Source organism: Equus caballus, chromosome 12 (assembly GCF_041296265.1).
Source record: "Equus caballus isolate H_3958 breed thoroughbred chromosome 12, TB-T2T, whole genome shotgun sequence".
NCBI classification, from domain to species: Eukaryota; Metazoa; Chordata; class Mammalia; order Perissodactyla; family Equidae; genus Equus; species Equus caballus.
Window position 1 is genome coordinate 44,107,290 of NC_091695.1, and position 21,279 is coordinate 44,128,568.

Consider the following 21,279-nt stretch of genomic DNA (forward strand, 5'->3'; position numbering starts at 1 on the left):
TGGTCCAAATCTGGATCTGGGGTCCTGTTGGGGGTCTTGGGTCAGTGTCAGGGTCTGGCTGTGGGGTCGGAGACCTAGGGTTGTGATCCAAGGTCGTGGTCAGAGTCTGAGGTGGTGGTCCAAGGTCTGGGTCTGGGGTCCTGTTTGGCATCTGGGGTCAGTAATGTTATCCAGGTCTGATGTCAGGTGGTGGACTGCGTCCAAGGTCAGGGTGGCGGGTTTAAAGCCAAGGTCTGAGACCCAGGTCCCGGGGATCGAGTTCTGAGGTGCCAGCCTGGGGTCAGGGATGGTGGAATCTGGGATCCGTGTGAGGATCCGAGTGGCGGTCAACGTCTGGGTCTAGGGTCTCCTTCGGTGCCGGGGCCCTGTCGCGTTCCGGGTCTGGGGTCAGGGCGCACGGCCAGGCCCGGGGAGGGGCCGGGGCCGGAGGGCCGAGGCCAGGTCGGCTGCGAGCCGGGGTCGGGGCGGCCGCGGGGGCAGGCTCGCTCCGCCCGCGCGGCCTCCAGGGGGCGCCGCCGCCCGCCGCCGCCGCCCGGCCCCGCGCGGGTTCGCAGGCGCTGTGCGCGGCAGGCGGGGCCGGAGGCGGCGGCGGCGGCGGCTCCGGGGCGCGGGCGGCGGCGGCGGCGGCGGCCCGACTGCAGTCCCGGCGGGAGCGGAGCGAGCCGGGGCCGGGCCCGAGCCGGCGCCATGGGGCGGCGCCGCCTGTGAGCCGCGGCGAGCGGAGCCGCGGGCGCCGAGCGGGCGGGCGGCGGGCGGGCGGCGGGCGGGCGGCGGCGCCCGAGGCCGACGGAGCGGCCGGGCCGGGCCGAGGCGCGGAGCGGAGCCGAGCGGAGCCGAGCGGCGGGAGAGGCCGCCGCCGCCGCCAAGATGGCGGACCTGGAGGCGGTGCTGGCCGACGTGAGCTACCTGATGGCCATGGAGAAGAGCAAGGCCACGCCGGCGGCGCGCGCCAGCAAGAAGATCCTGCTGCCCGAGCCCAGGTGAGGCGGCCGCCGGCGGCTCCCCGCGCCCGCCCGGCCCGGCCCCGCGCACCTGAGCCCGGGCGCCCCGCGCCGCCTTCCCACCCGCTTCTCCCCGAGCGCCCCGGCCCCGGCCCCGCTCCGCCCGCTTCCCCTTCCTGCGCTCTGCCCGGCCCTCTTCGCCGGCAGCCCCTGCTCCTGCCTTCTCCCCGGGGGCCCCATGCTCCCTCCATCCTCCTCCGGCAGCCCTCGGTCCCCGTGGGGTCCCCTCCTCCGGCTGCCACCATCTAGCTACCTGGCCTGACTCGACGGCCCACCCTTTCGCTGCCTCTGTTCTCAGCACCCCTCCTTGGGGTTCCACTGCCCCCTCCTCTAACCCGCTCTGGTCAACACTTGTGCGAGGTCTGGGGGAGACAGCAATCTTCCGGGGTCTTCCCCACCCTTCTGGTGGGTCACTGGCTTGGAGTGGGGGTTGACAGTGCTTAGGGGACCGGGGTGGTGGTGGGGGACAGGGTGTGGTCGTGCCCCATCTCAGTGGGAGAGACACCCACTGTCCCTCTGCCCTCACATTCCCTCTCTGGTGGGCCCTGCGTTTGGTGTCCTGTGGGTGCTGTTTGCAGGGGAACATCCTGGAACCCCTGCAGCAGCTGGACCAAGGCTGCCACCTCTCCGTGAGACATCTGATGTTGTCGCACCTGGTCTCAAAGTTTAAACTGTTCGGCATGTATACAGTATACGTGTATACAGTAGTATACAGCACACGGATGATAGCTGAGGCTTGTCCAGCATTTTATGGCTCCTAGAGTATTTTCCCGTTGTTTGAGCCTGACGGCAGCCCATGAAAAGGTAGGACAGGTGTGGTTTTGTTCTCGTGGAACAGGTGGAGAAGCTGAAGCCCCAGAGGTGAGTGGCCTGCCCAGTGTCACAGGTAATTCAGAGTGGGGCCTGGCCACCAGATCAGGGCTTCCGGCTTCTGGTTCCACATTGTGTCCGCCACCCTGGCCTGAGCTGGGGCCTGGCTGTTGTGCATCTACGAGAGCCATGTGCCCACCACAATTCCTCGTGTCGTGTGGCAAGGCCAGTCTCAGCAACTCCTCCGTACCTGCCTTAGAGCTGGCATGCTGGTGCCTGGCCGGCCCGGGAGCCTGGGCCTGTGCTAGCTGTTATGGTCTTACCATGTGACTTTGGGCAAGTCCCTGGCCATTTCTGGGCCTTGGTTTTCTCATCTGTGAAATGTGGATGGTGTGAAATAAGGGCCGAGACTCTGCAGCGTCCTGAGTCTTTGAAGCAGGTCCCAGAGCTGCAGGGGTGCCACGCCGATGTCTCCAGTGACCCCATCCGTGTCTCATTCTTGCTGGGTTTCGGATTGACTGAACACCAGGCCCAGGAGAGGAAAATTGGTCTGCATTTTGAAAAGGCCGTTAGGGCCCTTTTTTTTCTAAGACATTTGCAATCAGATTTCTCAAAACAGGAACCAGACTGACTGTCAGCTGGGGGCTGTCCAGGGAGCAGCGACAGTTAGAACAAAAATGAGTTCAGAAATGACAAAGCCACGAGGGAGGAAATGGGGGAAATCAACCTTTGGGGTTCGCAACGGCTCTCCTTGGTGGCCACGGCCTTGAGACCCTCCTGCCGGATGGAGTTCTGCAAAGTGTGAGGCAGGGCTTTTTCTGGAACTCTCTGCCTTTGGGTAATCTCTCCCCAGAATGCATTGCTCCTGATGGGGCCCCGCCTTGGGTTGGCCGTGCAGGTGTTAGAACCCTGAGAAACGAGACGTTCCTCTTTTCCTGTCCCCTTTACTGTCCGTAGTACTGATGGTAGCAATAGGAGTAATGGCGGAAATTATACTAATTTATTGTTTATTTTGACATCTGTCATCTCAGTTGATCCAAAGCCAACCTGTGAAGTTGGCAAGGCTGTGCCTCGCGTGTAGTACTTGCTCAAGAAATATCAGGACTGTGATGTCTGGAACCAGGGAGGCTGTGAGTTTTAGGGGAATGGCAGGAAGCGGGAGCCAGGTGTCATGGTTCTCGTATAGGGTCGCCATCTGGCACATGATGGTAGGCAGATTGCCCCCATTTGTGAGATGGACCAGGGGCTCAAGCAGTGACCATCAGTGAGCTGAGGCCAGGGGAGGGCCAGAGCTGCTCTGTGCAGCGGATCTGGGCTGGTCCCAGGAGTCCGGCCCCCTGCATCGGAGGACACGTCACCCTTTGCTTTGTGCTTTGCACACCCGGTGGATCAAATGCCTCCTGCCCCGGAAGGTCATTATGACTGTATCTTATATTCTCCTGGCATTTGCTTTTTACTCCATTTTATCCCCTTCACAACTGCAGGCAGCAGGCACAGCAGGTGGTATGCTTCCATTTAATAGTTGAAGCAACCGAGGCTCAGAAAGGGCGGGTGGGGGGCCTTGGTCACAGAGGGGAGCTGGAATTTGAACGCGGGTCTCTGCACCCCTGGGGGCTCTTTCGCTGCTGTGCTGCATTTCTTCCGCAAACGCCTCTGCACCTCTGGTTTGTGGAATGTGCCAGCTGGCCCCCCTTGTCTGGGGAGCTGTGGGTCTGGGGAGGCGGCCTGGAAGCAGCAGGGCAGCCCCCAGCACTGTCACCTGCCCTGGTTCACAAGGCCCAGCCCCCTCCCCGGCAGCTGGGACAGAACCGAGGTGCCCTGGCAAAGCTGATGCTTGGAGCAGGCACTTCCATCCCTGGGGTCATGTCCCCTCACCCACAAGGTCAGAGTCAGGGAGAAAGGCCATGGTTCGTGCATGACAAGGTGCCATTTGGAGTTATTCCCACCTTGGGGTGGTCCATCTTGGCAGCCTCCCTGTGCCTGGTGCCCGGCTTGTGGCTTGGCCAGGAGCTGGGGCTGGCATCTCAGCTCTGACTTCGCAGGCCTGGGGAACGGGAGCTGTTGGGCACAGTGCCACTTTGAGTTGGCACAGGGGCCTCCCCTTCTGTCACCCTATAGAATCCAAGGAAACAGACCCGTTTCTCCACCTCCGATTGGAAGGAGGGAGCGTCGGGTAGCTGGAAGACAGGAGACCTGGTTTCTAATCCCGCCGCAGTACCAGCTCATGTGGGACCCAGGCACATCCCTGAGGCTGGCTGAGCCCGCCTCACTTGCCACCTTGGTAAAACGAGGGGGCTGCCCCTTCACCCAGGACCTCTCAGGGCTCCTTCAGCTCTTGGGGTCTGCGGTCGGTGCCTCTCCCTGAAGGAGCTGTTGTCTCCCTTCCCAGCAGCAGCAGCAGTCCTGTAATTATTGTCATTTGCTTAATATGACCACGGAGGCCTCGTGTAATTAATCTCTAGGCTCCCAGCTGAGGAGCCCGGCCTGGGCGGTCCCAAGAGATGCCCCTGCCCTCCCTGGTGACAGTGGCAGCCCCAGCAGCAGATTGTCTGAGCCGGGTGCCTCTTGCAGCCTCCCATTTTCTTGGCTCTTTCCTGGTCCCTCCCCCACCAGGGATTTCCTCCTTCCTCCCCTTTCCTGGCTTCCCTGTCTCCCAGACCCCCCACTCTTCCTCTGTTGCTTCTTCGTTCCTGTTAACTCTTTGCCTCCAGGACTTCCTGCCCTTGATTTGTGGGGGAAGGGGTGCAGGGGACGGTTTTCTCCCTTCCTCCTCCCTCCACTTCTCCATCACCAGCAGAAACCCTGCTGTTTCCAGCCTTTATGCCTTACCCAGAACTTTCCACTCCAGTAGCAGCGTTCTCTCTCCTCCTGCCCCTGCAAACAAGATTATCTCTTCGGCAGTCATTCCCTCTGGGTCTTTGAAGCCCTACTTTCCCCAGGAATGAGTCTCTGGGACGCCTTTTCCCATCTGTTCTCCTTTCCAGAGCATGGGTTTCACAATTTTGCCATTAAGTTGCTCGCCCGCCCGCCGTTCCCTTGGTAAATGGATTTGAAGGGAGCGTGAGCCTTACAGGTTGGAATCCGTGCAGCGGAATCTGGGCTCTGTCAACCCAGGAATAATGTGTCCTATTAATGCACGATCAATTCCTAGTAGTAAATTCCCGATGACGTCAGGTGTAGGCACACTCTGCAGCGGGCGTTTCCTCCCGCCCCGGGCACCCAGCTCAGCTTTGCAGGAGGACTGAGCACTCGGGGGCCTACAGGTTCGGCTGCGTGCACATGGCTAAGTGCTTCCAGGATATTCTGCTTCTGCCTCGGAGCGAACAGCCGGGGTCACGCACAACTGCACAGACTTCATCACACCTGCCCTTTCTTCCTGTGGCCCCTCCCCACTCTCCTGTGGCCACGAGGGCCCAGTGTCCCCCGCTGGTCATATAAGGTGGGGTTACACTCAAGTTATCACTGATCTCTTTCAATTAAGAGACACTAAAATCGAGGTGTTTGGCTGCAGCTTTTTTCTAAAACAGTAACGTTCCTTCTCTGCATCGCCACTCTCTGCAAAGGGTAGCGTCTACGCCAGCTGAAGAGCAGAGTTTCAGAAGTGGGTTTTCTGCGTTAACACGTTAGCAGCTCCGTTCTCTGAGGGGGCAGTTCTCTGACTCTGGAGGCCGTCCTCGGTTTGGGGTGGGGGACAGCCTCCTCCTGGGAACTGCAAGGCAAGGAGCCCTGGAAGTTTGTTCTTGTGCATTCTAACGTGGTGGCAGTAAATTGCAGGGTGTGGTGCTCGTGTCACGTTCGTGTAGAAGCCATGGCATATGATAAGGCCGCCACAGTGCCTCTTCCTGCACATCCTGCATGGAGCCACTTTGAGGCCACCGTGCTGTCGGGAGCCTGGGTTGCTGTGGACATTCGCGGTGGGCCTGTGTGTGTGGTGCCCGGTGGGTGTCATCTCTTCCAGGGCCCAGGCTTGCTCCAGAGGTGGCCCTGTGGGTTGGTCTTTCCCATTTGGTGTGTGGCCCCGTCCTTGGACTCTGAGGACCTTGTCAGCCCCAGGGAGAGTCATTGAGAAATATTAATAAGAAGCTCCAGGGGACTTCCTCCTACCACTGCCACCTCAGTGCCAGGTTTCCTGGAAATGCCACAGAGGAGTGTCTCAGCCGCGGCCACGGCCTCTGCTCTGCTGGCTTGTTGACCATCATCTCCCAGGGCCCAGCTGTTCCTGGCAGGGCTGCACCAGACCCGCCAGGCTCGTAGCCCCCGTGCCGTCTCGCACCATCCTGGGATTTCGTGGCTCTGGCATCCTTGTCACACAGGAGCGTAGGACCCATGGCCCCTGGCCTGCCGGGTGCCAGCCAGAGCTGCCCCAGCCTGCTGGGCTTCCGGAGGGATGCTGTCTGCAGCCAGGGCGCGAGTCCGGGCTCCCCTGAGACCCTGCACCCAGCTCTTCCACAGACGCCGAGGGGCGGCCTCTGCCTGGTGGAAACCCTTTCTCAGGGAGCCTCGGATGTTTTCTTGCCACTAACTCAATGTGGGACACGGCGAGCTGCTCGGCTCCTTCTCGCCTTGATTTCCTCACCATCAAAACAACTGTGTTTGCCTCTGACCCCTGCTGTCCCTCCTAGTCCACACAAGCTACGGTCTGTGACCCTGAGTGGGAGTCACCTGTGAGCGCCCAGGCCACTGCGCCACAAAGCGGGAGACTTTGCTTTTCCTCTGAGCCACATGGTGCTGAAAGGTACCGGAAGTTCTCCCCCTCAGCCCTCACCCCCTTCCTGCCGTCCTGTCGCCTCAACCTGCACTCGGGGCTGGAGGGAGGAAGTGCTCTCTGCCCCCAGCGTCAGGCTGGGCCTGCTCCTCAGCAGCAGAGGCTGGAGGGAACAGCCTAGGCTGCAGGCGGCAGTGCCCTGCCATGGTAGAGTGGGCCTCCTACCAGGGGCCCTCGAGCCTTTGGCAGGGGAGGTATTGGGCTCTGCCCGCCGGAGCCCCCAGCTGAGCAACGTGAGTGTATGAGGCTGGTCTGGGAGCAGAGTGGAGTTGCAGCCGCTTGCCTGGCTCAGGGACTGCTCATGGGCCCAGCCCTGGTCAGGGCTCCCTGTCAAGAGGCCTCCTGGCCATAGGCCCTGCCCTCCGAGGACATGGCAGGTGTGGGACAGAGACCTGAACAAGACCATGTAGCTTATGATCACATTCTAGAAGGTGCAGGCTGTGGTGTCCCAGAAGGAGGGCTCCCTCCAGGAGGTGGATGTGAGCTGGCAGCCCTCGCAGCGAGGCTGGCCTCTTAAGAGAGTGCTCCTTCTTCTGTGTCCTCTCTGGCTTTTTAAATGGCCAGTGTGGTGGTGGTAATCAGCATTTTGTTGACATCCTCGTTTTATAAATGGGGAAACTGGACATTTGAAGTTTGTGATTTGGCCTGGCCTCCAGGGAAGGAGGTAGGGAGAGCCATTTGGGACCCAGGCCTGGACGTCCAGCCAACCATGAGAGTAACGGCGGCCCCGAGGCCCTTTCCCAGAGGGGCTGGGTGCCTTTGGTCCATCTGGCGGGGAAGATGCAAATGTTTGGCTTTCTTGACAACCCGGAGTCGATCTGGGAGCCACGTGCTCCTGGATGTCGGGGTTGTTGACCTGGGCGGGGGCAGGAATGCTGCGCTGGGCTCATGGCCACTCCAGACTCTGCCAGTATGGGAGCAGGTTTTGGAGACGAAGGTGACCCAGCCCAGAAGGCTGCCACCGCCTCCCGTGCCAGCCTGTACTTGCCACCCTGACGAGAACATCCCCTATGGCACATTTTTCTAACCTGCCAGCTCTCTTGGCCACCAGCCCCGTGGGAACGGATGGGAAACCCTCACGTTGCCGCTTCGCGGGCCTTCCCTTCGAGGGCTCTGTTCGAGTCTGACCTCGTGTTTGATTGGGGGGGGTTGTTTATTTTATTTAGAAAACATTTTTTTCTTTTTAAGGAAGAAAGTGGAGTGTTGTGGGCTGGGAAGAATGCTGTGGCCATCCCATGCAGGCTTCCGAGGGGGGCGGGGTCTGCCGCCAAGGCAGCTCAGAGCCCAGGGCCTGCTTTCTGCTGTTCCCTGGGCTGAGCCGCCAGCAGAGCTGCCGGGAGGCAGAAGGCTCTGCATGGGCGCAGCCCCTGAGCACGGCCGGTTCCCACCTCTCCCTTCGGAGGCAGGCCGTCTCTGAGAGCGCGTTTCCTGGTGGGGACCTTGGCGTGTCCAGTTCGAGGCTGCTCTGGAGGGCCGCCACGTCACGTGGCTGGAAGTGCTCCCTGGCTCCCGGGTGGCATTCCCACTGCGTCGCCTTTGCTGAGCTGGCGCCAGTCTTGCTGGTTCCCAGGAAGCGAGTTTGGGGCTCAGGAGGGCTTCCCAGGGGCTGTTTCAGTGGCTGTGCCCAGCTGCCTGGTGGGGTCATCCCTTACAGGCTGGGGTCACTTTGCCTGTCATCTGTATCTACCTGTCTGACATTCCAGCTGACCGTGCCTGACCACCATCTGACCAGCCACCTCCATGGAGGATCCACATTTTATGCTTTTTCCTTCCCTCTAGCTTTTTCTCATCCTCTGCTGTAGACCAAAATGTCTTGAAACATAGGAATGGGTGCAGACGCAGAGAGCCAAGAGCTGAGCCAAGGGGTCGTGAGGGTCCAGCCCTCCTGTCCCCATCACAGGAGGAATCCGGGCATGTGGCCCTGGTGGGGCTCCCGGACTCCACACCCCTGACTCCTGGCTGCCTGGTCTTGAGACCCTGCCGAGCCTTCGCTGCCTTGGCCTAGGTCCTTCTGGCCGCGCTCCACCCCAGCACAGCCCTGGCCTGTCCCGCCGTCTGAACAGGAGGTCCCAAGCTGTCCCTCGCAGAGCCCAGAGCCCTGATTGCTCAGTGTGGACTGTGCCCTGTGGCCTCTGGGGGCTCAGGTCTCCAGTCTGCAGGCCCCAGGGTGGGGGCTGTGTCTTTCTCAGTTTCATAGATTTTTCAAGCTCCTGGTGTTTGTGAAGCATACCTGGGACTTGGAGTCTGGCCTTGCCTCTTGAGTCCCTCTGAGTCCCACAGGGCCAGCGGGACGTGTCCTTGACAGTGGCTGGTGGACGTGAACTGGGGTGTGGCTCCAGGAGGGGCAGGCATGCCAGCGTGGTGAGGGCCACATCCCGGCCCTGGAGCCCCCACCGGTTGTGGAGGGTGTCCTCACTTTCCCAGAGGGAACCTGAACTGGCAGCTCAGGGCCACCGGCCGTCAGCTGGAGCTTTTCTCTTGTAGGCCTGAGTCACAGGATGGGGACACAGGACGGCTATCCTGGTCGTCAGCGCCCTTCTTCCTGTTGGAGACGGTTTCGGAGGAGGGCGGGGAGGCTGGAGAGGGGGTCATGACTTCAGGATTGTGCTGACAACCGCTCTGCGTGCTCCCGGGTTATCTTGCATGGCCTTTTCTGTGTGGCTTGAATGCGGGCAAGGGCCTGGGAAGGCCGGGGCCTGGGCTTCCACTCAGGCCGTCTCAGTAGGAAAGTGCTAAGTGGACAAGGGCGGGGGTCCCCAGCCTTGGATCCCAGGCCCGGAGGCTAGCCAGGGTCCACTGGCCACGCTGGTCCTGCCTGGAGCCCACTCTCTGACAGGGCCCCAGACCTCGAAAGGCTCGCGGGCTTGGCCCGCCGTCCATCTGGCCTTGTTGACTCTTCTCCCATCCACAGCCCGAGCTCCTACCCCACCTGTCTCTTTCCCTCTTTCCTGGCTCAGTGTCATCATCTACCTGGGCTCCCGCCCATCAGTGCCTCTGGTGGAGTCTGTGCACTCGCCGCCCTGGACCCAGCTTGCCAGGTTCCTCTGCCGAGCCCCCTCCCTGCCCAATGGCCTCCTCTCGTCTCTGGCCGTGCCTTCTCCTGCCTGTCCCCACGTTCACCCACCTGCCCTGGGCTTCACCACCTGTTGACATCCTCTTTGCACTTGAGGAACGCAGTGAAGTTCCGCCTTCTCCACACAGCCTGTCCCAACAGTGCAGAACACTTCCCTCCTGAGTCTCCTCGCACTGACCGGGCCCCCCTTAGGCTTTGTCACATGGTGTCTACTGTCATAGAACCACAGACGCAGGACATCTGCCCTGGGAGGACCTGCCTGCAGGGCAGGGGTGCATGGCACCTTCCAGTGGGTGGTGTGCAGTGGGTCCCTGTGAACAAGGCTCCTCTGAGACGGGGCGCAGGGACGCAGAGAGGCAGAGGCGCAAAGCCAGACCTTCTGATCCGAGTCCTCACCAGCCGTAGTCTCTTCATCAGTGGCCTGCTGGTGACCCCACATTTCCTAAGGGCTGTGTGAGCATTGCGTGGGCTCAGGTGTGACTGCCCAGCACGGCCCTCGGTATGGGCAGCTTGAGAACATTCCTCAGGAGCCTGGGCTAGTGAGGGCCAGAGGTGCCCACAGCTGGCCATCACAACAGCCAGGCTGGCAGGGCTGGACTGCAGGTGGCCCGGGAGCGGGGAGGAGGGGACAGCAATGTTCGCCTGAGACATGAAGTGTAGCCTGGCTTTACTCTCCTAGACGGCGCTCGGTGTTGGGGTAAGATAAACAGGTGGGGAGCGTGGGGATGGGCTTCTGTGCTCACAATGGCCAGCCTCTCACCTGCTCCCTACCAAGCAACTCAGGCGCAGGGGGCACATTTTAAATTTAGCTGTTAGGGCACGGAAACTGAGGCTTGGCTTTTTATTTTTTTTCTATTTTTAAAAATTGGGATATAATTCACATAACATAAAATTCCTCATTTATAGTGTACAATTCAGTAGATTTTAGTAGATTCACTATGTTGTACAACCCTCACATAATTCAAGAGCATGTCCGTCACCCCAGAAGAAACCCCGTACCCATTAACAGCCACTCCCCTGCCCTAGCCCGGTCCTTAGCACCCCCTAGTCTGCTTTCTGTCTCTGTACATTTGCCTGTTCTGGACAAGGGTGTAGATGGAATTAGATGATATGTAGCCTTTGTGACTATCTTTTTTCAGTTAGCAAAATGCTTTCAAGATTCATCTGTATCATAACACTTGTGTATTTCAGTGCTTCGTTCCATTTCATGGCCGAGCAGTATTCCACTGCAAGGATAGGCCACATTTTGGTTATCCATCATCTGCTGATGGATGAGGCCTGGCTTTTGAGGTTTAGCCAAGTTCCCAAAGGCAGCACGAGGCAGCACTGGGACCAAACTCTGAGCAGCCACCTGTTGGCCACCCTAGGTTTTGGGGACAGAGCCTTGGTGGGCAGGCACAGGCTTCCTCAGGTCCCTCTAGCGTGACATGTGGTCAGGTCTGACAGGGGTGGCTGCCTTCCTGGAGGGAGTGGTGACACCCACCAGGAGTGTCCTCCACTCGGGATTCTGGGAGAGGAGGCAGCGGCCTCCCAGGGAAGCAGGGTCAGGGGAGGGCCAGCAGGGCTGGCCGGAGCCTCGAGGGCTGTGAGTAACAGCAGCCCCTCTGTTTTCAGCATCCGCAGCGTCATGCAGAAGTACCTGGAGGACCGGGGCGAGGTGACCTTTGAGAAGATCTTCTCTCAGAAGCTGGGTGAGTACAGTGGGGGCTCTGCCAGCCCCAAGGACTTTCTGCCACTTGTCCAGCTGCCCAGGCCCGGGGCGTGAGGGGCAAGAGGACCCCGAGGCCGCCTTCCAGCCCCCGCCCCAGCTGCCTGGGCTGTGTTCCCCTCTCCCAGGAGACTTGGCCTCCCATCCACTGGGGTATAGGACAGCCAGCGAGCCCCTGGGTGGCAGTGGGGCTGCTCAGGGCCGTGACCCGTAATGCCTCCCAGCCCCTGGCTATTGGCCCAGGGAGCCCCGTGAAGGGGGTGGGGGCCCAGCAGTCTTCCAGGGCCGCCGGGGAAGTTCCTCCTTTGGGGTTTTTGTTTTTGAGAGTTGCAGCTTCCCCTTGGCGCAGGCACAGCTGCTCTGGGCCGTTGGTAGAACTGACAGGAAGGGGCGGGGCCCTTCCTGTGGCGCCTGCCGCTCTGTGGTCAGCCTGTCCCCGCCCCCGTGGGCCCTCTTTGTGAGCAACCTGCTTTGGCAGGCCCCTTCATCCTTCTCCTCCAGTGCCTGTTGTCTCAGACGTATCGTGGGTCCACCCCACAGACCTGGCCCACAGGGCAGGCTTGGAGCAGGTCGCAGGGAAGCAGGCTCCAGCCACACACGACTCTGATTTGGCCTTCTGGAGAACAGGATCTCAGCTCTGAAGTGGGAGGGGCCAGGCCTGTCCCGGCCTGGCAGGATCAGGCCTTAGAGGTCAGGCTTGGGGAGTCAGGAAGCACACAGTTTGGGTCCCCTGCCTGCACTGTGTGACCTTGGGCACATCTCTTCACCTCTCTAAGCCTGCTGGTGTCCTCATCTGGGAACCAGGACTCCGGAGCCCCACTGCCCAGGACTCTTGGAGGATAGTGGTCAGCGAAAGCCCCTGGCCCACTGGGAAGCCCTGGTCACTAGTTACCCAAAGGCACGATATTGAAAGGCCAGGCCACTGTTAGCAGAAGTGGTGGCCGCGAGCTCTGACAGAGGTGCCCAGGGAGTGCCCCCAAAGAGGCACGGGAAGCCACTAGTACAAGCCTGGTCACCTGTGTCGGGCTGGAAGGAGTGAGGACCACCCTTACTTCTGCTTTGCCCTCCAGGGTTGCTCGGGGACCAGGCCTCAGCGCCCACTCGCTGGGAGGGGAGTGGGCTCCAGTGAGCCCTTTCCATAGCCTGTCTTACCACTTCCCGTCCCCAGTGGCCTTATGCCCTTCAGGTCCCCCTGCAGCATGGCCCCATCCCCAGCCTGTCTTTCCCAGGACCTGCCACCTCATAGAGGAACCTCATGTCCTACTGATGCCTGCCACATACCGCCTGCCCAACACGCCTCTCCGAGCCTCAGTTTCCCCAAGTGGACCTGCCCTCCCTGTCTGTTTCTCAGGGCCGCTGTGAGAATCAGCCAGATGATGGAGGGGGTGCAAGGTCCGGGGAGAGGGCTGTGGCCCCCCCCGGAGGCTGCCTTCCTCCCCATGCTGTGGCTCTGGCCTGGCCCAGGTGGATCTCATGGCACCCGCACAGCCTGCCCGGTGGGGATGTTGCCCTCGGAGGAGCTGCAGGCCCAGACTGCAATGATGAGGCAGGGGGCCTGGGCGCCAGAGCCAGCTGTAGCCTCTGCCTCACCCGGGTGCCCATCACATCCCAGCTGCAGTCTGAGGAAGCAGATTCCGGGAAGGGTAGAAATGCAGGTGCCCCTACCCTGAATCCGCAAATCTGCAGCTGGGGGCAGCCTTTAGGCTGCCTTGCCCTGCCAAGGCCCCGCCTGGGGCAGGGACCACCTCTCCTGCCTCCTTGGCCAGTTCTGCCCAGGGTGCCCCAAGCCCACACCTCCCCTGTGATGGGAAGGCCTCTGAGGAATGTGGCTCAGTGCGGCCAACACACGTGCTTTCAGGGTACCTGCTCTTCCGAGACTTCTGCCTGAAACACCTGGAGGAGGCCAAGCCCTTGGTGGAGTTCTATGAGGAGGTGAGGCCAGGGGGCTACTGGGGGGCCGGCGGGGCCTGGGCCCTGCTCTCGCAGGAGCAAGGGGAGGAGGTTGGGGCTTCTTTTGTTGAATCCACAAGATGCCTGGTCTTGGCGTCCCATGTCACCTGTGGGGACGTTGTCCTCTAGATCAAGAAATACGAGAAGCTGGAGACAGAGGAGGAGCGCCTGGCCCGCAGCCGGGAGATCTTCGACACCTACATCATGAAGGAGCTGCTGGCCCGCTCGCACGTGAGTGCCCCGGCCAGCTTGTCCTCAGGCCCAGACCTGCGCGCCGGCCCAGAGCGACCTGGGTGTTGGGAAGGGATGAAAGGACCCTGCGGAGAATTCATGGCCACCTCTGTCTTCCCCAGCCCTTCTCGAAAAGTGCCACTGAGCACGTCCAGGGCCACCTGGTGAAGAAGCAGGTGCCTCCGGATCTCTTCCAGGTGTGTGCTGGGCTTTTCCCCGCTGCCTCGCAGCCCAGCCAGGGTCACCTGGGGCAGCCCAGGTCAGGGAGCCTAGTCGGCTCCCCCTCTGGCTCAGTCACCAACCTCCAGCTTCCTTCTTTAGCCATACATCGAAGAGATTTGTCAGAACCTCCGAGGGGATGTGTTCCAGAAATTCATCGAGAGGTGAGAGCAGGGCGTGTGCGGGAGAGGCAGAGGCTGCCGTGAGAAGGGTTATGGATGGCGTGGAGGAGAGGGGCTGCCTGTTTTAGGCCCCGGCAGGCAGGCCCTGGGCCCATCTGCAGCCCAGTGCAGGGACCCCTGGGTGGTCAGACAGGTTCCCCATCACCTCTGCCTCTGCACTCCTGCCCCACGCTTCTTAGCACCAGGCATCTCCAGGCCTGTCCTAGGCGATTCTCCAGGGACTGAGGGGCCACCGATGTGTCTTTCTTTCCCGTGGACGGTCTAGCACCTTGCTGGGCCCATCTGGGCTGAGATGCATCAGGGTGGCGGTCGAGGCGGGCACGAGAGGGCACACTGCCCCCAACCCTGTGGCCCTCATGGCCAGAGCTGCCCTGGTTGTAGGCAGATCTCAGCTTGAAGTGGAACAGCTGGGTTAGGGTCCTGGCTGCCCAGCTATGGAGTGGGGGCTTCATGGGGAGTGGGTGCTGTGTCGCTGGAGGTGTGCAAGCAGGGACAAGATTAGCATTGTCAAGGATATGGTAGCAGGAAGTCTGGGTCAGGCTGGAAGACTCCTCTCTAGGCTTGTCTGATCCCAGCAGGAACCCAGAGACAGGTGGCCAGGCCCGCTCAGGCCAGCACTGTTCCTGGGCGGTCCCAGAAGAGGACCTGAGGCTCGGGACCCAGGGAATGGCAGTGGGGTGGGGCAGGCTCGCGCTCAGCATCATTCCAGCCACCTTCTGAGGCTCATCTGAGCCCTGGGTTCCTCTCTTACAGCGATAAATTCACACGGTTTTGCCAGTGGAAGAACGTGGAGCTCAATATCCATGTGAGTGGGCTGGGTGGTTGTGGAGAGCCGTGTTCCCTGCTGCTCCTCCTGGGGAGCTGGGCGCCGTGGCTTGGCCAGGGCTGGGGAGGTCAGGAGAGTCTGCCCTTCAACCCCCAGGGCAGTGGCTGTGGGGTCAGTGCCAGGATCCCTGGGGAGGGGTGGCTCAGGGCAGGTAAGTGTGTCGTGAGGGTGGCCCTGGGTGTGGGGACCCTGACATGGGACCAGCCCCCGCTGCCTGGGTGCCTCTGTCCCGGGGCGGGGCCCAGGCAGCCTGCAGTGACCCAGTTGGTGCCACCCCCACAGCTGACCATGAATGACTTCAGCGTGCACCGCATCATCGGGCGCGGGGGCTTTGGCGAGGTCTACGGGTGCCGGAAGGCCGACACGGGCAAGATGTGAGCATGGGCTCAGCCACCATTGGGTGGGATGTCTGAGGAGGGGAGGGCCCTGGGGGTACCCTGAAGGCATGGGGCATCCATGGAGAGCTGTGACAGGGACCAGGGCCCCGGCATTGAAGGCCCTGGGAGCCAGGTGGCAGGATCCTGAAGTGGCATGTGTCTGCAAAGGGCCATACACCATTCCCTGCACCCCACTGTCCCCCTCCCTCGCATCTTTGCTTGTGCTGTTATCTGCCTCACAGAGCCCCTGACCCACCATTACTTTCTCCTGCCTTCTCTGCGTCTCTGATTCTCTGATGTGTGTCATAGCTTGTTGTGGTAACTAGCCTTCCCTCCCCGAGAGGCAGCCCTGCGCTCTGCACAAGTGTGCATGTGGACTGACTGACTGACTGACAGCCCCCTCCCCCTCCCAGGTATGCCATGAAGTGTCTGGACAAGAAGCGCATCAAGATGAAGCAGGGGGAGACCCTGGCCCTGAATGAGCGCATCATGCTCTCGCTCGTCAGCACCGGGGTGAGCCGGCGGGCCCAGGCTGGCCACCAGAGCGGCCTTAGGGTCCAGAACCTTGGGCAGCCCTGCTGACCTCCCCTCCCATCCCCTCCTAGGACTGCCCATTCATTGTCTGCATGTCGTATGCATTCCACACGCCGGACAAGCTCAGCTTCATCCTGGATCTCATGAACGGTGAGTGTGCGGCCTGGCCCCAAGTGGACTGCAGGGCTGGGGGCTGGGCAGGGAGCTGAGCGCCACTTGCGGGGCTGCCTCCCTCAGGCGGGGACCTGCACTACCACCTGTCCCAGCACGGGGTCTTCTCCGAGGCCGAGATGCGCTTCTATGCGGCCGAGATCATCCTGGGCCTGGAGCACATGCACAACCGCTTCGTCGTCTACCGGGACCTGAAGGTGAGGCGCCACCACAGTCCCGTCCCTCCTCAGCACACCTGGCTGCCAGGCCCATGGGAGTGGTGTCCCAGGACAGGGTGGCCCGGCTCCTCCCCTTGCACCCTCCCTCCCACCCAGCCATTTTCTGGATTTGAGTTGTGATTGGGGAAGGAGGGGACGCCCCACCTGGGGCCTTTGTCCCTGGACACCCATAACCCTCTAGAGCGAAGACAGTGACCCAGCTGGCATCTTGCCTGGCCGGGCCCTGCCCTGAGCCGCCCTGGGGGCAGCTCACTGGGCTTCCTCCACAGCCGGCCAACATCCTTCTGGACGAGCATGGCCACGTGCGCATTTCAGACCTGGGCCTGGCCTGCGACTTCTCCAAGAAGAAGCCCCACGCCAGCGTGTGAGTGTGCCAGCCCCCCGACTCTCCCTTCCTGCACCCTCGGCCAAACCTGCTCACGGCCTCCTTGCCTCCATAGGGGCACCCATGGGTACATGGCCCCCGAGGTTCTGCAGAAGGGCGTGGCCTACGATAGCAGCGCCGACTGGTTCTCCCTGGGCTGCATGCTCTTCAAGTTGCTGCGGGGGTGAGTGGGCTGTCCCAGGGGGCGGGTAGGACAGGACAGAGGGAAGCTCTTCCCCAGGCCAGGTGGGAGGCTGGGGGCCGGGAGCCCACAGCTGCTTGGGTGTTAGTGGAGGCACCATCCCTGGCTTTGGACGAGGATCATTCATGCTACCTGCCTCAGTTTCCCCATTCCTGTCTCTGACCTTGGACTTCGGCCTCTCTTGCCTAGGCACAGCCCTTTCCGGCAGCACAAGACCAAAGACAAGCATGAGATTGACCGCATGACGTTGACAATGGTGAGTGTAGGCTCCCAACCCTGGGAGGCTGGGTGGAGGTCCGGGGGGCTGCAGTGGGACTGGGGTCTCCTGTGGGTATGAGGGTCATGGACTCTTCCTTCTCACCAACTAGCAAGATCTCGAGCCACTTATCCCCACTCTGGCCTCCTGCCCCACAGGCTCCCCGCTCTCTGTGTTGTCAGAGCAAACACGTCCGCTGGGGGGTGAGGAAGCGGTGCCCTGTCTCTCCCTGTGCACTGGGGCCCCAGATCTGTGATGGGGCCAGAGGCCCTCTCTTGGCCTGTCAACACCCCACTCCTCCTGCAGGCCGTGGAGCTGCCCGACTCTTTCTCCCCGGAGCTCCGCTCCTTGTTGGAGGGGCTGCTGCAGAGGGATGTCAACCGGAGACTGGGCTGCCTAGGCCGAGGGTGAGTGCCCGGGACCAGGGCCACTGTCCCAGGCCTGCCCTCCCTGTGGGCCCTGGGCGCTGGGGCATGCTGCTGTGTTCAGCAGGCCTCTGGGCCAGCCTGCCCAGGCCTCCGCCTGTGCCGCCCTGAGGACAGGGCTGTGTCCTGTCACTGGAGCGCCCTCCATGGTCCCAGCTTCCTTTGAGGAGCTCACAGGTTGGGGCACGACCAGCCCCATCCAGTGTTCTCAGGGTGTGGGGCTGCCCCGGGGTGCAGCTGCCAGAGCCGCCTGGGGACCGGCTTCCGGAGGGGCCCTTGTAACAAAGACAGTGATGATAACGATGATGACAGCAGCTTTTTATGTTTATTAAACATTTACCAAGTGCCAGGCATGATGTTGCAAGAAGTACAAATATTAAGATTCAGAACAGCCCTGCGATGTGGGAACTGCCGCTCTCCCCATTTTAGAGATGAGGAAACAGGCTGAGATTTAAGGAACTTGGTCAAGGTCACAGAGCCAGGGTGGCAGAACCAGGAGTTAGCCTGGGCCACCTGCCCCAGGGCCACACTTAGCCCCCAGCCTGGATGACCCGCACCTCCCCACAGGGCCCAGGAAGTGAAGGAGAGCCCCTTCTTCCGCTCCCTGGACTGGCAGATGGTCTTCCTGCAGAAGGTAAAGCCTAGGGCCGGGCCGGGCGGGCGCCCTGCAGCGCCTGGCCCTGCTGACGCCCAGCCCCCATTCTGCTGCAGTATACGCCCCCACTGATCCCCCCACGAGGGGAGGTGAATGCGGCCGACGCCTTCGACATCGGCTCCTTTGATGAGGAGGACACAAAAGGCATCAAGGTACTGGGCCTTGCCTGGCCTCTCACACCTGAGCCCGCCCGGGTGGCGGCCTCCTCTTCCTCTGCCCGTGAGACCCCACGGCAGCCCTGTCAGCTGCTGGGGCTCAGGCTCCTCCTCCCCAGACGTCCCTGAGGGTGGCGGTTGGACCAGACCACTCTGCCCCAGGGTCAGGGCTGGGCAGGCCCGTGGCTGATGGCTGTCCCTGCCCCATCCGCACGGTGAAGTTACTGGACAGCGACCAGGAGCTCTACCGCAACTTCCCCCTCACCATCTCGGAGCGGTGGCAGCAGGAGGTGGCAGAGACTGTCTTTGACACCATCAACGCCGAGACGGACCGGCTGGAGACCCGCAAGAAAACCAAAAACAAGCAGCTGGGCCATGAGGAAGGTGAGGATCCACGGCTGCGGTGGGCGCCCACTGCCCGCTCTAGAGATGAGAAACAGGCCCGGGTTCAGGAACCCAGCCACGGTCACAGCCAGAGAACAGCCAGACCAGGATCCAAACCCAGGCGGGGCTGGGCCGAGCTGAGGCCGCCTCTCTCGCTCTCTTTGGTCAGACTACGCCCTGGGCAAGGACTGCATCATGCACGGCTACATGTCCAAGATGGGCAACCCCTTCCTGACCCAGTGGCAGCGGCGGTACTTCTACCTGTTCCCCAACCGGCTCGAGTGGCGGGGCGAGGGCGAGGCCCCGGTAAGGAGCGGGGCTGGCGCCGGGAGCCTGTGGGATCGGCGGTGGCTGGGCCTGGCCTGCGCCCTCACCGCTCCCTCCCCGCCCCGCAGCAGAGCCTGCTGACCATGGAGGAGATCCAGTCGGTGGAAGAGACGCAGATCAAGGAGCGGAAGTGCCTCCTTCTCAAGATCCGGGGCGGGAAACAGTTCGTCCTGCAGTGCGACGTGAGTGGGGCCGGGGCAGGCAGGCAGCGGGGGCGGGTGGGAACAGAGGGGCCTTCGGGGCGCCCGGCCCGCCTGACAGCCCCTGGGGCTTGTGCAGAGCGACCCGGAGCTGGTGCAGTGGAAGAAGGAGCTGCGGGACGCCTACCGCGAGGCCCAGCAGCTGGTGCAGCGGGTGCCCAAGATGAAGAACAAGCCCCGCTCGCCGGTGGTGGAGCTGAGCAAGGTGCCGCTGATCCAGCGCGGCAGCGCCAACGGCCTCTGACCCGCCCGCCCACCTGCCCGCCCACCTGCCCGCCTTTTATAAACCTCTAATTTATTTTGTCGAATTTTTATTATTTGTTTTCCCGCAAAGCGGAAAAGGTTTTATTTTGTAATTATTGTGATTTCCTGTGGCCCCAGCCTGGCCCAGCCCCCAGGGAGGGGCCCGCTTGCCTTGGCTCCTGCTGCCACCAACCCAGCCACTGTCTGGCCACCCTCAGCCCTGACCCCTCAGGGGCCGCCCGCTCCCAGTGTCTTCCTGTGGGAGGAGAGCAGCCCCCAGCAGCCCTCCCGCCCCTCCCCGGGGATGACGCCACCCCAAGTTGTGCCACCTCAGGCCCTGTGGGCTGTGCTCTGCGCCCACAGCACAGCTGGGTGGCCCAGCGTCCCCCACCCCAGGGGAGGCCGCAGCACAGGGATGCTACTTGGAGTTTCCCACCGTGGCCCCTCCTGCAACAGGGACACAGGCCTGCACTGTCCTGCCCTCAAGCCAGGGGGTGGAGGAGGGCCTCCCATGGTGACCTGCGCTCCTGCACCCTTGCTCGGGAAGAGCCCCTGTGTCACTGACTGCCTCCATTCCCACCTTCCCTGGACACTGTGGGCTCAGCCAGGAGGGTGGCCTTGGCAGTGGGCACTGCTGCCCTCACTGCAGCCCCCTCTTCCTTCCGCCCCAGCGCCCTGGCTCAGGGACCACAGAAAGGCCACTGCGGGTTGTGCCACACTGGCCTAGCCTGGCCCCAAGGTCCTCCTTTCCCCTCGTCTGCCCAGGACCACAGGGGGCCAGCGGCTGGCCAGGCAGCACAGTGAGAGGGGGCCTGGTGGGGCCAGCCCTCCCCGCCCAAGCCGGTCAGAGTGCCCCCCGGGCTGTCTAGCCCCACAGCCCGACGTCCCATCAGTGCCACCGCCTGTAGGGCGCCACCTCACCCACCGCATGCCCCCTTGTGCCAGTCGCGCTGCCATGTGTGGTGTCGCACCCTCTCCCCCCGGGGCTGGGTTGGCGCACCCTCCCCCATCTACTCACTCCCCAGGGCGTTTCTTTGCCGAATTTTGAATGTGATTTTAAAGAGTGGAAAATGATACTATGCGTTTTTATAAAAAATGGTGCCTGACTCCTTGGCTGTGTCAGACTCTTTTGTGCCCCATGTTAATTTTCAGCCTCTGCTGGGCGGGGCCTGAGGGGAGAGGGTCTTGGTGGCACCAGCTCCCCTCCCCTTCCATGGCAGGCATCCAGGGCCCGCCGCCTCAGGCCCAAGCCCTCTCCGGGGCGGGGCACTCCCCCTGCCCTTCTCCCACCCCGACAGCTCATCCTCCCACTCGGGGAGCAGGAGGTCTTCTGCCCACTGCCCAGGGGAGCAGGAGAAGGTGCTTGCAGATTGGCCCTTGGTGTCATGTTTGGACTGACGGACTGAGCACCCCAGCTTGCCAGGCACCGTGCTGAGGACACCCTGCCCTCAGGGCCACACTGCACCCTCTGGGCCCTTGGCCTTCTCCGGCTTTGGTCTCCCTCTGGCCTCGCCATTCAGCCTCCAGGAGGAGTCCCTGAGGCTGGGGGGATCCCCCAGCACCAGGCCTCATCTGCCCAGAGGCTCTGGTCAACTTCCTTTTCCCCGTGTCCTTGCCTGACAGGCCCCCGTGGGTGGTGTCCATTGCTGCCCACCCTCCTCGGGGCTCTGCTGGGCAAGACTGAGGGACTCATGGAGCCTTGGAGGAAATGGCCTCTGTGCTGGGCCTCCAGCACTGGGGTGGAGGAGGTAAGGGGACATTTCTGATGCAGGGAAGGGCCAGGCAGTCAGGAGTGTCTCAGGTTCGGGAAAGAGCCAGGCCTGGGAGGTCCTGAATGCCAGGATAACCTGGCCCAGAGCCCGACGTGCACTTACTGTCTACAAACAGAGATGGGAATGGACGTGGAGCCTGCGCTGGGATAGGCTCTGGGGAGGCCTTAAAGGCTCTGGACAGGGGCTGGGGTGATGAGAGCTGGCTGGAAAAGTAAGTCGCTGATGACCCGT

At 61.9% G+C, this 21,279-nt stretch overlaps 1 protein-coding gene across 6 annotated transcripts; it reads left to right on the plus strand.

Annotated features, from left to right (window-relative positions):
* The first annotated feature begins 527 nt into the window (after positions 1-527).
* On the plus strand, positions 528-20,382 carry GRK2 (G protein-coupled receptor kinase 2). 6 transcript variants are annotated; one of them, XM_070228949.1, is made up of 22 exons: positions 528-605; positions 850-980; positions 11,264-11,340; positions 13,216-13,289; positions 13,437-13,538; positions 13,661-13,735; positions 13,860-13,921; positions 14,693-14,744; positions 15,048-15,139; positions 15,556-15,655; positions 15,748-15,826; positions 15,914-16,044; positions 16,335-16,429; positions 16,506-16,613; positions 16,821-16,887; positions 17,194-17,294; positions 17,880-17,946; positions 18,024-18,119; positions 18,344-18,506; positions 18,676-18,812; positions 18,902-19,015; positions 19,113-20,382. In XM_070228949.1, the coding sequence occupies exons 2-22, from the start codon at positions 868-870 to the stop codon at positions 19,275-19,277; spliced, it is 2,070 nt and encodes a 689-aa protein (XP_070085050.1). In that variant the 5' UTR covers positions 528-605; positions 850-867; the 3' UTR covers positions 19,278-20,382. The 6 variants fall into 6 exon arrangements, with proteins under 6 accessions (XP_070085050.1, XP_070085049.1, XP_070085052.1 ...); XM_070228948.1 differs by having other exon boundaries at positions 544-566; XM_070228951.1 differs by having other exon boundaries at positions 547-563.
* Positions 20,383-21,279: the final 897 nt, after the last annotated feature.

Bases quoted from the DNA above. Each gene is read 5' to 3' on its own strand.
- GRK2 (XM_070228949.1), top strand. From the start codon at position 868: ATGGCGGACCTGGAGGCGGTGCTGGCCGACGTGAGCTACCTGATGGCC. The intron at 16,045-16,334 runs GTGAGGCGCCAC...CTTCCTCCACAG, and splicing joins TCGTCTACCGGGACCTGAAG to CCGGCCAACATCCTTCTGGA. The intron at 17,295-17,879 runs GTGAGTGCCCGG...ACCTCCCCACAG, and splicing joins CTGGGCTGCCTAGGCCGAGG to GGCCCAGGAAGTGAAGGAGA.